This window comes from Falco biarmicus, chromosome 1 (assembly GCF_023638135.1).
Source record: "Falco biarmicus isolate bFalBia1 chromosome 1, bFalBia1.pri, whole genome shotgun sequence".
Taxonomy (NCBI): domain Eukaryota; kingdom Metazoa; phylum Chordata; class Aves; order Falconiformes; family Falconidae; genus Falco; species Falco biarmicus.
Window position 1 is genome coordinate 34,342,485 of NC_079288.1, and position 16,525 is coordinate 34,359,009.

Consider the following 16,525-nt stretch of genomic DNA (forward strand, 5'->3'; position numbering starts at 1 on the left):
AGGGGGTATGGCAGGTATGGGTGCACGGGGTTATGGGGGCTATAGGGGTCATGGGGTGTATGGGGGTCTGGGGGCTGTAGAGGGTATGCGAGGTATGGGTGCATGGGGGCTCTACGGGGTATGGGAGCATGGGGGGTATGGGAGGTCTGCAGGGTTGGGGGATGTGGGGGCTATAAAGGCTATGGGGGCTATACAGGGTATGGGAGGTACGGGGCATGGGAGTATGGGGGCTGTGGGGGGTATGGGAACATGGGGAGGCTATGGGGGGCTATAGAGGCTCTGGGGCTTATATGAAGTATGGGACGTATGGGTGCATGGGGGTATGGGGTCTATGGGGGGTACGGGGGCTATAAGGGGGTACAGGAGGTATGGGGGCATGGAGGGTATGGTGGGGTGGGGGGTCTGGGGGCTATGGGGGCATGGTGGGTATGGGGGCTATAAAGACTATGGGGGCTATATAGGGTATGCAAGGTATGGGTGCGTGGGGGGGTATGGGGGCTATAGGGGTCATGGGGCATATGGGGAACATGGGGGCTAGGGGGTACAGGGGGTATGTGGACTATAGGGGGTATGGGAGCACAGGGGGACTTGGGAAGTATGGGGGGCATGGGAGGTTTGGGGGATATGGGGGACATGGAGGGGCAGGGGGATTATGGGGGGGTATGGGGGGCACGGGAGGGTATGGGGGGTATGGAGGGACGTGATGGGGTATGGGAGGGTACGGGGAGGTATGGATCATGTGGGGGACATGGCAGGGTGTGGGGCTATGGGGGTATGGGAGGACACGGGGGGTAGGGGGGCCATGGGGTGCGGGTGGTAAGTGGGCAGATAGCAGGGAGAGGGACAGTGACAGGAATGGGAGATGGCAACAGATGTGGGAGTGGGGATGGAAGGTGGGGCAGGGCAGAGGACAGAGGTGGGGACAGGGTGACAGCTCAGACACAGGGGCTGGCGCACGGGTGAGGCACTGGGGAGAGGGGACAGGGACAGGGCAGAGGCACCATGGCTACTGGGCTCCCCCTCCGGCTGCCACCTCATGTACGGTAGCCCTGGCTCCCCAGGGAAGGGGACCTCCCCGAGAGGGGGACCCCAGCTGGGGAGGGGGCCTGGCCAGGAGAAGGGGTCCCGGCCAGGAGAAGGGGTCCCTGCAGGGGTCCCACAGCCCCAGCCCTGGTGGGGTTCTGAGCAGGGGAAGGTTCTCCCATCCTTACTGTCCCCTCGCAGGAGTGTCATGTGTGTCCTGTGGGGTTGTGCACATCCCGTGGAGCCACATGTCCCCCATGGATGTCCCATGGAGCTGTACACATCCCATGGAGACATCCATGTCCTGTGGACGTCCCATGGAACCATACATGTCCCTTGGAGCTGTGGGTGTCCCACGGAGCTGTGGCTGTCCCATGGACCCACAGATGTCCCATGGAGCTCTGCATGTCCCACAGAGCCGTTTGTATCCCATGGACCTATGGATGGCCCAAGGAGCCATGCACATTCCATGGAGCCATATGTGTCCCTTGAAGCTGTGGCTGTCCCATGGAGCTGTGCGTGTCCCATGGACCCCTGGATGTCTCATGGAGCCATCCACGTTCCATGGATGGGTGTCCCATGGAGCCATATGTGTCCCTTGGAGCTGTGGATGTCTCGTGAAGCCATCTATGTCCCACAAACCTAGGGATGCTCCACAGAGCCATTTGCACCCCATGTGTGTCCCACGATGCTGGTCCCACACTTGTGTGTCCCCCTGTGGGGCAGTGCTCAGGGCAGCAGCCCCCCCACGCTCCCATTTTGGGCTCCTCTATGGAAGCCGCACAGGAACCCGGATGGGTGACCACCTTCCACCGCGCGGCTCCGGAGCTGGATGGGATTCCGGGCTGTTGTTACACGGGGATGTTTTGCTGTGCGGTTAAACCGGCTCCGGTTGCCGGCTGTGGGCGGAGGGGCCTTGCCCGCCCTGAGATTAAACCCCCGCAATTGCAACAGGGCTGGGGACGGGGGGGGACACCAGGGTCACACCCAGACCTGTCCCGTGGGCATCCAGTGGCTGTGGGAACTGGGATGCCATGGCACTGAGTCCCCATCCCCGGCGTGGCCCCTGCCAAAAGCAGGTCAGCACCGGGACCTGTGCGACGGCTAATCCTCCCGGCAAATCCCCACGCTGGCACGTGCCAGGGACACGTGGCTGGAGCAGGACCGGGATGGTGGCACCGGCAGGGCTGCCTGGCACATGCCAGGATGGGGATGGTTGGGTGGGGGGTGGTTGAGATTTTGGGGTACTGGGGTGTTGACGTGTGCCCGTGTCACCCAGGCGTGTGCCCACGCATGTGCCGTGGCGGCTGTGGCCGTGGGGTGCAGGGATGGGGTGCCCATGTGTGCAGGGCTGTGCATGTCCCTGTGCACCCATGGCTGTGCCCCTGAGGGCACGTGTGTCCCCGTGGCACCCATGTGTGCCCCTGCACCCGCAGGGAAGCAGGGCCATGGGGGGTAGTGTCCCTATGCCAGTCCCTGTCCCAGGGCTGGTCCCTGTCCCTCTGCCACCCCTTGGCCTTGGCTCGGCCCTGGCTGCCACTTTCTGTCCCTGTCCCTCTCCTGGTCCTGGTCCCAGTCCCTGTCCCAGTCCCTGTCCTGGTCCTGGCCCGTGTCCCTAGCTCGGCCCTGGGTGCTGCTCTCTCTCTGTCCCTGTCCCCAGTCTCGCTCCCAGTGCCGGTGCCAGTCCCTGTCCTGGTCCCCATCCCCGTCCTCACCCCTGTCTCCGCTCCCGGTGCCGGTCCCTGTCCCCGTGCCAGTCCCCATCCCCGTCCCTGCTCCTGGCCCTGCTCCCGGTGCCAGTCCCTGTCCCCGTCCCCGCTCCCGGTGCCAGTCCCTGTCCCTGCCCCCGCCCCTGGCCCCGCTCCCGGTGCCGGTCCCTGCCCCGGTGCCCATCCTCGTCCCGCCGCCGCCGCCCGCGCTGGCGCCGCGGGCTCTCTTGCGCCCTCTGGCGGCGGCCGGCGGTGAGACGGGTCCTCCGCGCCGGCAGGGGGCGCGGCGCTGCGGTGCGGGCGGCGCGGCTATGGCGGCGCTGCAGGCTGTGCTGCTGGCGCCGCTCCTGGCGCTCTGCCGGGCCGGGCCGGGGCCGGCGCCCGCCGCCCGCGTCGAGGTGGCGGTGTCCGGGCCCGGGCCGGGGGCAGGGGCAGGGGCCGGGAGCGGGGCGGCGGGCGGGGCCGGGGCGGCCGCAGGGGCCGGCGGCTCCTACACGCTGCGCGGGGCCGTGCTGGGCGCGGGGGGCGGCCGGGCCGGCCCGGGCCGGGGGGTCCCGCGGGGCGGGGAGGAGGAGATCCGCGGCCGCCTGCTGCTGGTGAGCGCCGGCCCGCGGCACCGCGGCTGGGGGCTCGGGGGGGCGCTGGGGAGGGCAGCGGGTGCTGGGAGGCACTGGGGAGGGCGCAGTGGGCGCTGGGAAGTACTGGGGAGGGGGCAGTGGGCGCTGGGAGGCACTGGGGAGGGGGCAATGGGCGCTGGGAGGCGCTGGGGAGGTGGGCAGAGGGTACTGGGGGGCACAGGGGAGGGGGCAGTGGGTGCTGGGAGGCGCTGGGGAGGGGGCCGTGGGTGCTGGGAGGCGCTGGGGAGGTGGGCAGAGGGTACTGGGGGGCACAGGGGAGGGGGCAGTGGGTGCTGGGGGGCCAGTGGGTGCTGGGAGGCACTGGGGAGGGACAGCCGGCACTGGGGGGTACAGGCTGGGGGCAGCACAGGGGGAGCCACCAACAGAGCGGGGGTGCAGGCAGGGGTGGAGGTGCAGCGGCCAGGTCCTGTCCCCTGTGCCACCCTGGCTGCTGTCCCCATCCCTGTGCCGTGCCCAGCTCCCTGGGGCACTGGGGACGTGGGGTGTTTTTGGGGGTGCCCTGAGCCTCGAGGTGTTCATACCAGCTCTCACCCCCACTGGTGCTGCCGTGCCCCCCAGGTGGGACACACGGAGCCGGAGCTGGGCGCTGCCGACAGCTGGATCGGTGTGGTGCCCGTGGGCGAGGAGCCAGCCGAGGTGCCACGGGGTGCCAAGGAGGAGTCCTTCACCGCTGCCGTCGTCAGCAAGGTGCCTGTCTGCTCCTGGCACAGGGCACCTGTGGGGTGTCTCCTTGCCAGATGTGGGGGGTCCTGGCCTGTGCTTGGTGGTAGGGGGGGTCTGTGACGGGGCTCCCAGGCAGTGCCAGCGCCCCTTGGGTCCCTTGCGATACTCCAGCCAGAGCAAAGAGGCACCGCGTCCTGCCTGTTCCCTGCAGCAGGACAGGAGCTGAGCTGTGCAGTGCCCTGAGCTGTGCCCTCTGTCTCCACAGATGAAGCGAGCGCTGGTGCTGGGGGCGTCAGCCCTGCTTATCCTGGCTCTGAACCAGAATGCCATTCGGGAGGTAGGAGAGTCCCGGCAGCGGGTCCCCGAGCTGGTCTTGGGCCCTGCTGATGGCTGTTGCTTTCCTTTCTGGTGCAGCTGGATGTTTCCCAGCTTCTTGCCAAGCCTGTGATCGTGATCCAGTCCTCGGACAACGTCACCAAGCTGTTGGGAGCGCTGCTGCGGTAGGGGCTGGGGCAGCGGGGAGGGGGGGATCGGGCACGAGCCATCTCTCTGCACCTGGTTGCCTGCCTGGCTGTGACAGCCGGGGGCTGCCCTGGGGTGGTCCCTCACACAGCGCGTCACATGTGCTGGGCTGGTGTCGAGCTTGCGCTGTGCAGAGGCCAGCTGGGGCTGAGACTTGTTTCCCGGGAGGGTTTGAATCAGATCCAGCCCTTCCTCGGGGCTTGAGCCCTTCCACGCGTCCCCACGTGACAGCTGGGACTGACAGTGGTCTTGGCCAAGGTCTTTAGGACTCTCAGTACAAATCAGACAGACCAGCTGGTTATCAGCATACCCGCTGCCTTTGTTGGGGTTTATTCCTACCACCTACAGTGACAGGACCCCCTTGGTCCTTCTTACGTGTGGTAAATCAGTGCTGCTGCTGTGGTGTCACAGATGGGGAAACTGGGGCACGGTGCTGGGAGGAAGAGACCTGTGCAGGGTTGCTCAGGGGGGCTGGGCATGGCTGGGGAGCGGGGGTCTTGCTGTCACCTCCCCTGTGTGTTCCTCTGTCCCTGGTGACCCTCCCTTGCCTACAGCTCAGCAGGGGCTTCCTGGACCTCTGGAGAAGGGGGTGCTCCCTGGCACTGGGGTGCTGTGGGCCCATGGGATTGACGCTTCTCTTGCTTTTTGTTTGCAACAGGGGGCTCCAGGCTACAGCGAAGATCACGTACCAGGCAGTGCTACTGGAGAACCTGGTATGTAGGCCTTCCTTCCTCCTCCTCCTCCTCCTCCTCTCTTTCCTGGTGGGAGGGCATGGGCATGGCTGTGCGCAGCCAGACTTCCCTGACCGATGGGAAGCTGAGCTGCAGGGAGCAGGAGCCAGATCCACAAAAGCTCTTGAAGCTGCTGGTTCCTCGGTTCGCCCAGAGAGTCGCTCCGTGGGAGCAGGGCAGCTGGCAGCCACCAGCAGTTCCTCCTGCCCTTGACCCGTGTGGTTCACCCAGCGTGGCAGGCCCCCCCAGGCTGCAGCAGTGCTGCGAGCCAGCGCGGCCACCAGCAATGCTGTCTCCTGCCTTGCAGGGAGTGACGCTCACCCTCTGGTCGACCTGCGGCCTCTCCCGAGGGGGGCTCTACGGGGAGTGGCAGGGGGTCATCTGCACGGGGGAGAACAGCTCGCAGGTCCAGGTACGCGTGCCGGTGCCGGCGAGGGAGGGTCCTCGGCGTGGGGGCAACGGTGGTGGCGGGGCTGGGAGCAGAGGGCTCTGCTTTGTATCCCAGTCACTGGCTGCCCGCCGGCGCTGTTCTTGCAGAAGTACCTCCAGCAGCTGTGGAACACCATCCTGCTGATTGCCCTGCTTCTCTGCACCGGGGTGATCGTGCAGGCTCAGCGGCAGTCACGGCAAGACCTGTCAGAGCAGGATGCCGAGGTGGGAACATCTCCACTCTGCCTCTCACTGGGGAGACTGGCAGCCGGGGTCTGACCTTCTGCTCTGCTTCTGTAGCTGGACCTGAAGCAGCACATTCGGCAGCGACTGTTGGCACTGAAAACCCGGCGGTACCATCCCAGCAAAGCACTTCGGAGCCAGGCCTGTGAGATTGATAGCTGTGCTGTCTGCTTGGACCAGTTCCACAAGAGCCAGGTAGGGACTGCGGGGGACTGGTGCTGTGCTGGGAGACCTGGAGCCCTGCCCTGGTCACTGCCTGAGGCCACCATACTCATGCCATCCCTTTGGAGCCCAGGGCCCGAGCCTCCCCTCGCTCACCGGGGCTAGGGTTTGTCCCTGCCAGGTGGCCGCATGGCACAGGATTGTCCCCTTCCCTGGGGCAGGGCTGCAGGCCCAGCCACTGCGGTGATGGTACCCCTGCCTGGCTCCACTCATTTCTGCAATCTGCTTCCCTCCCTGCAGTGGCTGCGGGTGCTGCCCTGCTCCCATGAGTTTCACCGGGACTGCGTGGACCCTGGCTCCTGCTGCAGCAGACCTGCCCGCTCTGCAAGCGCAACATCCTGGGTAAGAGCCACACTGGTGCCCAGCTGTGCCCTCCACAGTGACCAGGGAGTGCGTGGGGGCTGGGGGTGGGGGCTGAGGAGGAATTGGAACCCCCCAGGCTCCCTGTGTGATGGCCCTCCATCCTTCTCCCTTGCAGGGAACTGCTGCACAGAGAGCTAGCTGGCCCGACAGACGCACTCCAGGGACAGACCCATCGCTGCTCCGGGAGAGGGAGGGGGGCAGGGGGTGCTCAACAAGCAGCACTTGCTGCCAGAGTGGGGTCGGTGTGGCTGTGCCCGTTGCAGTGCCCGGCCGTTTCAGAGAATGAAAGATCTCGGGGCAATTCTGGCTGGGCACGAGTAGAGGGTGGGGGGACACACCAGATGGCCAGTACCGGGGGTCTTGGGGGAGCGGGTGCAGGGAAAGGAAGCTGCAGGGGCACCCATGGGTGTAACAGGGGGGGGACATGGAGACTGGAGGCAGTGAGAGCCCTGGCCTGGCTGCTCCCTTTCCCTGCTCGTAGCAATTTTTTCTAAGTCTTTTTTTCTTTTTTATTTCTATTTTCCCATGGCTGTGGCAGGGTGGGCAGAGCCCAGGCGGGAGCCATGCTGCGCCCGAGCCTGATGGGGGGCCTGGCTGTGGCGGGGAGCCCCTCCGCACTGCAGGGGCATCGCAAGCGGATCTACCAGGGCCGGGGGGCTGCAGCTGGCAGGGCTGCTGGGCGACCCGCCACCCCTCGCTGCGGGAGGGCAGGGCATGCTGAACGCTTTATTTAACTTATTAGAAAGGCCGGCAGGAACCAGCTGCAGAGACCAAACACGGGGCTTGTTTGACTGAACACTGGTGTGCTGCGTGCCCTGACCGGCTCCTGTGCCATGCAGCACGGCACGTGTGTCTATTAAACACAGAGCAAGGACGGGCTGCCGTGTCTTGTGTTGGGGGGACACGGCTCCCGCTGCCCTCTGAGGCTGGCAGCGTCGCTGGGGAGTTGAGGGCCAGCCTGGGTGGGCAGCTCGGTGGTCCCTGGCTCCTCTGGGCGCTCGTGGCCGCTGGCAGTGCAGGGCGAGCAGTTTTCACAGGCTGTGGCTGTGCCAGCGCCAGCAAGCTAAGGGCAGCTCAGACTCCTCATCCCCAGCCCCAGCTCTGCCTTCCCCTTCAAAGCAGCTCGGCCACATCCCAGTCACCTCTTGGGAACGGCTCCTGGCACGAGCTAAGTGCTGCTGCAGCCAGGCAGGAAAGCATGCTCAGAGCCACGCTGGGGACTCCAGCAGCAGCATAAGCTGTGGGCGACTGAGCTCCAGTGCCCAGGAACAGCCATGGCCCCGCGCAGCTGAACTCCGCGGGGGCAGCTTCGCACACCCAGGGAGCATCCCCCCACCCTCTCCCCTGCAAGGGCTCCTTGGCTGCGTGTGTGTGGGCGCCTTGGCTGGCAGCCGGGCCGAGCCAGCCCCAGCCCGCTTCCTCCAGCAAAGCTTCTCCTGGGGGTGCTGTGCGGAGGGGAGAAGGAAACGCCCCCGCAGTCCCCTGCACCGTCGCTCTCTGCTTTACCACAGGCCACAGCGTTGCCCAGTGGAGAGGGACAATGGGGGAAAGCGCACGGGCTCGTTGGGTGCTGCAGTCCTGCAGGAAACAGCAAAGCACCACAAGGAGGGCGGCTCCAAGCAGAGCCGTGGCAGAGCTGCTGCACGGACTCTCCCTGGGCTTCCTACGCCAACAACAAGCAGTCTCGGCGGATGGGCAGAGACAGGGTGTCCCAAGGGACTGCACCTTCGTGAGGCACAAAGAACATGTAACGAGGTCCCGTGAGGCAGGGTGGGAGCTCACTGGACACTTCATTTCTGCCTTAGACTCGTGAGCATTTATTTGTGGTGGCCGTAGGTGTGGTGAGAGCAGGGGAGGACGTGTTCTCTCTGTCCCTGTCTCGCAGAGCCTGGGCCCCAGGCCTGTAGCCAGGAGCGAGAGGCAGGGTCCCGGGCTTGCAGGTGGGCTCTGCCGAGAGTGGCCGTAGGCGGCCAGCCTCTGGGAGCTCGCTGGCCACTGGGAGCCCTCTGGAAGATGGGAGCCTGCTGGCTGCTGGGAGCACTGTGGCCACTGGGAGCTTCTGCAGGGCCTTGTCTTCGTCTCCACGTGGCCCCCATGCTGTCCCTGCCGCCTCGGCTGCTGGGGCCGCCTGCGAACGGTGCGAGCAGTTAGAGGGGAGCAACAGGAGGGCAGGTCCCCGGCCCCTTCCTCTGGGTTCCTACTCACCCTGTGTCCTGCCGGCTGCGCTGGCTGCTGAGCTGGGACAGCAGCTGGCTCTGCGGGACGAGCTGGGGAGCAGAAGAGAAGAGAAAAGAGAAAAGAGAAGAGAAGAGAAGAGAAAAGAGAAGAGAAGAGAAGAGAAGAGAAAAGAGAAGAGAAGAGAAGAAGAGAAGAGAAGAGAAGAGAAGAGAAGAAGAGAAGAGAAGAGAAGAGAAGAGAAAGAGAAGAGAAGAGAAGAGAAGAGAAGAGGGGGTGAAATTTCCCCCTCGCGTTCAGCTCCCAGAGGAGGTGTCCCCAGGGGGCCCCACGCCCCTCCACGGGCCCTGGCCAGGGGGACCATGTGTCCATACCCAGCTCCCGCACAGCAGCCCGCTTCACAGCCAGCTCCTCCTGTAAGGCGGAGAGTCGCTCTTCCAGCACAGCAGCCCTACAGCAGCACAAAAACCTCCACTCGCTCAGCAGCTCCTCCAAGGACACTAAAGCAAGGTGGCAGCAAATGGCCTGCGAGGGGCTGCCAGGAACAGCGCTGTACCTCTCCGTAGCTCGTCCTTGTCCCGCTCCAGCCTGGCTACAGCCGCTAAATGCTCTTTCCTCCTCGCTTCCGCCCTCCTGCTCAGCTCCTTCCTCTGCTGGCGCTCGGCGCTTCTTCTCTGCCTGGAGCGACTTGGAAATGTCCTCAACCTGCTTCTGCAGCTCATCCCTCTGCTTCTCGGAGTCTTCCAGCTGAGCCTTCAGAGGGCCTGACCTGCTGCAGGAGCGTCTGCAGGTGTTTTGCTGATGCGGGAGAGGTCCTTGCTCTGCTCGGAGGCCCAGCAGCTCACATCCCTTGCAGAGAGGGTCCTTCTCCCGGTGCTGTTGTCCACCAGCTCCTGGAACCTGCTGAGAGCCGAGGGGATGTTCTGGCTCTGGCAGATGCTGGTGATGGTTGGGTGACCTCACGGTGGCGGGGCTGGTGCAGGTGGCGCAGGGTTCCCCGTTTCTGCCTTAGTCTCGGGACCATTTGCGGAGGCCAGGGGCGCAGCGAGAGGAGGGAGGACGTGCTCTGTCCCTCCTTGTCCCAGGGGGCCTGGGCACCAGGCCTGTAGCCAGGAGCGAGAGGCAGGGTCCAGGTTTGCTGGTGGGCTCTGCCGAGAGTGGCTGTAAGCGCCGGCGGCTGGGAGCTGGCTTGCTGCTGAGAGCCTGCTGGCTGCTGGGAGGCACTGTGGCTACTGGGAGCTTGCTGCTGGGCCTTGTCTGCGTCTCCTGTGGCCCCATGCTGTACCTGCCGCCTCGGCTGCTGGGCCGCCTGCGAACGGTGCGAGCAGTTAGAGGGGAGCAACAGGAGGGCAGGTCCCCGGCCCCTTCCTCTGGGTTCCTACTCACCCTGCGTCCTGCCGGCCGTGCTGGCTGCTGAGCTGGGGACAGCAGCTGGCTCTGCGGGATGAACCGGGGAGCAGAAGAGAAGAGAAAAGAAAAGAGAGAAAAGAGAGAAAAGAGAGAGAAAAGAGAGAAAAGAGAGAAAAAGAGGAGAAAAGAGAGAAAAGAAGAGAAAAGAGAGAAAAGAGAGAAAAGAGAGAAAAAGAGAGAAAAGAGAGAAAAGAGAGAAAAGAAGAGAGGGGGTGAAATTTCCCCCTTGCATTCAGCTCCTATCACAGCTCTCGGCCTCTGACCTGGGTGGCCTTCACCGCCGAGGTGGTGGCAGTGGTACGGTGGTACAGTGGGCACCGCGGGGCATCTGTGAAGGAGCTGGGAACCGTCCCCGGGCACTTGAGCCAAGCAGCTTTCCTCTGCCCCTTTGAGTTTAAGCACAGCGACCTCCTGGCAGCACAGGGAGCTGGGTCCTGGCCCTCCTGTGGCAGGCACACCCCAAAACCAAGGGAGCCTCTCAAAAACCTAACGGGGCTGAGCCGAGGAGCTGGCCCAGGGGAAGGGCCTTGCAGCAGCCCCCGTGCCCGGCTGGCTCTGTGGCTGCATGTGGCCCTCACTGGGCAGGAAAGGCTGCTCCAGCAGCAGCCAACAAGGCGTTAGCGCAAGCCCCAGCGCTGCCCTGCCCGCCTCATTCGCTCCCAGGGGACCAGTGACCCTGGTGTGCTGCCCCTGGCTGCAGCCCAGCACTGGGGACGTGCTGCAGCGGGGCTGGCTCTGTCCCTGTGTACCGGGCAGCTCTCAGCTGCGGGCACCACGTGTGCTGCCCTGGCCCAGCATCGGCTTGGTCGCTCTGGCTTGGAAAGCATCAGCTGGGAGCAGCCAGCTCAGCTGCCTCAAGGCTGGCTCCCAAAGGCAAGCCGGGGCCCCGGGACAGGGAAGGACCACAGCCCTGTCCAGCTACGTGCCCTTCTGGAGGCAGCTCTGTCCAGCTCACCCCCCGGCAGGCTGGGGAAGCGGCTGCTGAGTCGCAGGGGACGTTGTGCAAGATGCCCCACGGCCTTTGGCTACCCAGAGCCTTTTCTGCAAGGGTGTGCAAGCGGGGAACTGCTCCGCAGAGGATATGGGACAGTGCCAGGGCCCACGGGCTGCTCTTGGGCTACACGGTGCCCCGACAGTGCTGCACCCCTATCCCCCTGGCACCCAGCTCGCCCTGCCTTGGGTGCCACCTCACCTTCAGGACGCCGCGCTCAGCAGCCGCCTTCAGCCTGGCTAGCGCAGACCTGAGCCGTGCGTTCTCCTCCAGCACGCCCACCGGGATGCTGTTGGCCTGGATCTGCTTCTCCATGTCCTCGGTCAAGCTCCCGGTGCCTGCAAACAAAACGCAACATCCTTGTGGCAGGAATCAGAGCTCAGCCCGCTGCTGCCTGCCTGCCTGCCCAGAGGGGTGGGCAGCACCCTCCTGCCTGCCAAGCAGGGTGGCTGCCCGCTGGAAAGGAGCCTGCCCCAAGCAGGGAGCACCGGCACAGCCTGGGAGGTGGCAGCCAGGACCCACAACTGTGCCAGCTGAAACCGTGAGGGCAAACAGAGCTGTGCCCGTGCCGCTGCCCCGCATGATTTCCTGGCCCAGAGGTGGGACGGACAGCACCCACGCAGGGAGGCGTTTGAAGATGGAAGCAGCTTAGCACAGTGCATGGCCCCAGCCCTTCCTGGCTGTTAGCGGGACAGAGGCTGTTGTGCAAATCCTGCCGGTGAGGCTGGGGCTGGCAGGATCCCCTGCAAGCTCTGGGAGACCCTCAAGGCACAAGCCCACTGTGGAGAAAGCAGGCGCTGCTGCCTGCTGCCTTACTCTCAATCTGCGCTTCAGTTGGGACATGGAGCTTGGGGAAGAACACGTGGAGCCTCTCCCGCTCCTGCATCCCCCGCGCCTGCTCCTCCAGCCCGGACACTTTGGCCTGCAGCTCCGAGACAGACTGCTCCAGGTTCAGCTTCTCCCGCCGCAGCATGTCCAGCAGCTCCTGTACCGCACAGCAGGGACGTGGTGAGGTTTGCTGAGCCCTCTCCCAAACCTGGGGATGGTGCCCATCTGGGGAGTCCCACGGGAGTACTCGCAGCCCCAGAAAAGCTTCCTCCCGTTCCTTAGGTGAGAAGGATGTCCCGTGACAGCGGGAAGCGGTCAGTGACAATGCGCAGGGTCTCTCCTGGGAGCTCGCCGTGTCGGTTGGAAGCAACGGCACCAACCGTGAAGCACGCTGCGTGTCCGGGAACGGGCACGCTGGAGGCACGGGAGTGTCTCTGAGGAGTCGCTTCCCACTGCTCCCCTCTGCCTCGGCCGCAGGGAAAACCGGCGGAGACTCGTCTGCGCAGGGGCTGAGGGAGAGGGATCTTTCCCACGGGGTGGCCATGTCCCAGCAGGTGCCTGCCTCCCCCTCCTGGGAAAACTCCGGCTACGGGTCCCAGGGGACAGGGCAACGGGAGGCTCCTGACACCCCATGGCACAGCTGTGTCCCACACCCGCTCCATCCCCAGGAGCCCCACTCCTGCAGCCGCCTGCCGCACGCTGGGGGCCAGCGCTGACCTGCTGCGTCCGTAGCTGTTGCCTGCTCTGCTCCCGGCTCTCCTCCAGCTGCTCTGCCAGCCTGGCCTTGTCCTCCTTGGCCTCTCCCAGGCTGGCTTCCAGCACCTCACGCTGCTGGTCCAGCCAGTCGACGTGCTGCATCAGCACCCTCTGCTTGGCCTGCAGGGACTGGACAGGGCAGGCGAGCCTGCGTGGGGCTGCTGCTGCACCCGCTCGCCGCTGCCCCTGCACTGGGCAGCAGGACCCACCGGCTCGGCCCACTCCCACAGTGTGCTGCGGGGCTGCAGAGCAGCTCCAGAGCCAGGGAGCAGGCCCCGCCATACCTCCTCGTGCCTCAGGATGCTCTCCACTTGAGCCTTCTCCTTCCCCAGCTGGGTGCTGGTGGCACTCAGCTCCTGGCCCAGCCTCTCCCGCTCGCCGCTGAGCAGCTGCACCTTCTCCTCCAGCTCCATCACCCGGCTCCTGGCCACCGTGGCGCTCCTCAGCTCTTCCCGCAGGGTCGTCTTGGTGCCCTCTGGGGAGACAGGGCACCTTTGGCCCAGGCTGGGCAGGACGGGGAGAAGCTCCCACCCAGAGGAGGTGTCCCCAGGGGGCCCCACGCCCTCCACGGGCCCTGGCCAGGGGGACCAGGCGTCCTTACCCAGCTCCTGCACAGCAGCCCGCTTCACAGCCAGCTCCTCCTGTAAGGCGGAGAGTCGCTCTTCCAGCACAGCAGCCCCTACAGCAGCACAAAAACTCCACTCGCTCAGCAGCTCCTCCAAGGACACTAAAGCAAGGGGGCAGCAAATGGCCCGCGAGGGGCTGCCAGGAACAGCGCTGTACCTCTCCGTAGCTCGTCCTTGTCCCGCTCCAGCCTGGCTACAGCCGCTAAATGCTCTTTCCTCCTCGCTTCCGCCCTCTGCTCAGCCTCCTTCCTCTGCTGCGCTCGGCGCTTCTTCTCTGCCTGGAGCGACTTGGAAATGTCCTCAACCTGCTTCTGCAGCTCATCCCTCTGCTTCTCGGAGTCTTCCAGCTGAGCCTTCAGAGGGCTGACCTGCTGCAGGAGCGCCTGCAGGTGTTTGCTGATGCGGGAGAGGTCCTTGCTCTGCTCGGAGGCCCAGCAGCTCACATCCCTTGCAGAGAGGGTCCTTCTCCCAGTGCTGTTGTCCACCAGCTCCTGGAACCTGCTGAGAGCCGAGGGGATGTTCTGGCTCTGGCAGATGCTGGTGATGGTTTGGCCGACCTCGCGCAGGCTGGCCTGGGCGCTGGCACAGGTGGCGCAGGGTTCCAGGAACGAGCGAGTTGTCTGGGTGGAGATGCTGCGGCTGCTCTCGGCCGTGCTGCGGGCAGCCCTGGGCACGGGGCTGCCTGAGCCGCTGCTGCCTGGGGCAGGGACACTCGACGGTGGGCACTGAGAGGTGGAGCGGCCGACTTCTGAGGAGGCTCCCAACTGCAGACGCTGGTGGAGAGAGACAGAATAAAGCCAGGGCCCAGATCAGAGTTGGCTGCAAATGGTTCGTGAGAGCCCAAACAGAGAGGTGAAGCTGGGAGATGGGATGTCAGTGCAGCCAAGGGGCAACGAGGCCAGCGAGCCCTTTTCTTGGGAGAAGTCCCCAGAGCTTGGAGGAGGACAGCTGCCAAGAGTGCAGCTTCCCTCTTCGCTCTGCCCCGTTGCAACCAAAGCGTGTCGCTAACAAGCAAAATGAATTTGTTTCCTACTCCGCGACGCAGGGCACAGGGGAACTGAATTTTTACAAGCTGCCAGGCAGCTTCCCAGCCACCGCTACTTTAGCGGAGCCAGGGTTTCACGCCGGCTCCCCTTCTTGTGACTGCCCCTTCTTTCGCACCTCCTGCGCTGCCTCCTGGTCATGCCAGATGAATTATTGTGAGACTTTTCCAGGAGGATGGTCTTTGGGGGTGGGGGGAAATGTAGGGGAGTGGCATAATGTTCTTGCCACAGGTTATGTCACTGATTTCAGCCAGCTCAGCCCCACAAAGCGTGGGGCGGGCAGAGCTACAGGGGCAGCATTTTGGCAGAAGGAGAACATTTCTCCAAGCAACAAAGGCGGCCAAGCTCACCCGTGCCGAGATCCTGGTGGAGGCCTGGAAGAGGATGCATACATTGGGTGGCAGGGCTGGGAGCGGTGCTTAGAGGAGGGGGAAGGGACTCGGGCCATCCCGGGGGACAGTGCGGGACGGATGTGTCCAGTCTGACACATGGGTCAGCACTCGGAGGGTCATGAGGTGGGCGCAGGTCTGGCTCAGCCACTGCGCACGTCATGGGGCATCCCAGAGAGGGGCCGTGACCTGGGGGTGAGGCAAGGGCCATTTCCGCGAGCCCCGCACTCAGCCGATGGGGGGTCAGGGCCCCCAGATGTCCCACCTCGTCCAGGAGCTGCTGGTGGAAGGCCCCCAGTTTCAGCATGCTGTGCCAGTATGTCCTTGCTGTGCGCCCCGCAGACATGCAGGGCCCCACGGCCTGTGGCAGGGGGGTGGCTTGCTCGCTGAGCAGGTTTTCTGCATAGCCCGTGAAGGTCTGGAGCAGCAGCAGCAGTCTTTTTTGAGAGAAAAAACCGCACAGCTTAGAGCAAGGGAGTCTTTGTAATGGGGAAAGGGCCCTCCCTCGGTGTTTAGGAGCGCAGTGAGCCTGAAGGGCCAGCGCAGAGGCAAGGAGGTTGTCCCCCCTCCCCCGGACAAAGGGCATTTGGGAAAGGAGGGTGGATGTCAGTGCTCCAGTGACCCCTCCCAGGCCCGAATATCTCCACAGAGCAGTGTTTGGTGGGGTGAAATCCCTCCCGCAGCTGCCAGGCCCCAGGACGTGCAGGCTGCTTGCAGCTAGCCACTTCTGAGAGGCTGCAGTTAAGGTCTCCCGAAAGACCTGGGGCATCCGTGCCGCCGAAATCAAACCCTCATTGTTCGGGCCAGCAGCTCTGCGGGGAGGGCTCATCTTTTCAAATGAAGCCGTCGCCTTTCTGTCAGCCTGACTGATTGCCAAAGGTGCTTTTGCCCCCCAGGCCTGCCGGTGAAGCTGTGCCCGAGTGCTTCCGAGGTCTGCGGGGAAGGGGGCAACGAAGGAGCCTGCCCCGGTGCCCCAGGCAGAGCAGGGGCTCGCTCTGCTCCTTGGCGGCCAGCATTTGTGCTGGTGGCTCTGAGCCGCACGCAGGGCAAGGAGGCGGCTTTGCGGCCTCGGTGCAGAGCCGCAAGGCACGAGGCCGAGGTGCCGGCACGCTGCTCCTCACGGGAGCGCGTGGGGAAGAAGCCCCGGGAAGACTCGGCCACGCCGCGCAGGCCGGAGCCGGGAGCAGCCCCTTCCCCGCGGGGGCAAGGAGCGCCTGTGGCGGCCGGGGCTGCTCCGGAGAGGGGCGTCGGGGCGGCCCTGCCCGCTCACCTGTCTATGAGCAGCTCCAGCAGCACCACGTGCGAGTGCTGGCTGAACGCGGGGTCGCCCTCGGTGTAGCCGTAGCGCTCCAGCAGCGCCGCCAGGTCCAGCTCGCAGGACACTTTGTCGGGGAACTTCCAGGAGGGGAAGCGCACGGCCCCGGCGCGGGAGGAGACGTCGGCGATGGCGGCCTGCAGGTCCCGCAGGTCGGCCCGCAGGCTCTCCATGCAGCCGCGGTGGCCCAGCAGGTGCGCCATGCGGCCGGGGCGGCGGGGCCGGGGCGGCGGCAGGGCCGGGGGCTTCGGACGCGGCACAGCGGCTGCCGGGGGACGGCGGGGACGCGGCGGGATCCCGGGGCGCGGAGGCGCCGGTGCGCGGCCTGTGCTGGACGCGGCGGCTCCGACCCAGCGACGGGGACGCGGCCGCGCGCTGCTATGGCAACGGCGCCGCGCGCCCGCCAGGCCCCGCCTCCCAGCGCGCGCAGCGGGGCCCGCCCGTCCGGC

General features: G+C 65.3%; 2 protein-coding genes across 7 annotated transcripts; one reads left to right on the plus strand and one right to left on the minus strand.

Moving 5' to 3' along the window:
• Positions 1-2,999: 2,999 nt before the first annotated feature.
• On the plus strand, positions 3,000-6,808 carry RNF215 (ring finger protein 215). Its single transcript, XM_056344146.1, is given in 11 exon segments — positions 3,000-3,328; positions 3,929-4,057; positions 4,299-4,370; positions 4,448-4,533; positions 5,214-5,268; positions 5,594-5,698; positions 5,824-5,940; positions 6,016-6,153; positions 6,421-6,466; positions 6,469-6,522; positions 6,659-6,808. Coding segments are annotated over 11 exon segments (1,110 nt in total). The 5' UTR covers positions 3,000-3,043; the 3' UTR covers positions 6,682-6,808.
• Positions 6,809-7,198: 390 nt separating this feature from the next.
• CCDC157 (coiled-coil domain containing 157) lies at positions 7,199-16,477 on the minus strand. 6 transcript variants are annotated; one of them, XM_056344116.1, is made up of 6 exons: positions 16,032-16,477; positions 15,027-15,198; positions 13,487-14,102; positions 12,988-13,382; positions 12,665-12,832; positions 11,332-11,457 (listed from the first exon to the last, which is right to left on the minus strand). In XM_056344116.1, exons 1-6 carry the CDS (start codon positions 16,277-16,279, stop codon positions 11,443-11,445), a joined length of 1,614 nt encoding a protein of 537 aa, XP_056200091.1. In that variant the 5' UTR covers positions 16,280-16,477; the 3' UTR covers positions 11,332-11,442. The 6 variants fall into 6 exon arrangements, 5 of the variants coding, with proteins under 5 accessions (XP_056200069.1, XP_056200100.1, XP_056200091.1 ...); XM_056344108.1 differs by lacking the exon at positions 11,332-11,457 and having other exon boundaries at positions 12,177-12,832; positions 12,988-13,178; positions 13,305-13,382; XM_056344094.1 differs by lacking the exons at positions 11,332-11,457; positions 12,665-12,832 and adding an exon at positions 7,199-8,810 and having other exon boundaries at positions 13,305-13,382.
• Positions 16,478-16,525: the final 48 nt, after the last annotated feature.

Coding starts and splice junctions, on each gene's coding strand:
- CCDC157 (XM_056344094.1), bottom strand. CDS start 16,279: ATGGCGCACCTGCTGGGCCACCGCGGCTGCATGGAGAGCCTGCGGGCC. Junction 15,199..16,031: donor CTGGAGCTGCTCATAGACAG/GTGAGCGGGCAG, acceptor CTCTCAAAAAAG/ACTGCTGCTGCTGCTCCAGA. Junction 8,811..13,304: donor GGCTGCTGTGCAGGAGCTGG/GTAAGGACGCCT, acceptor TCTGCTCCCCAG/CTCGTCCCGCAGAGCCAGCT.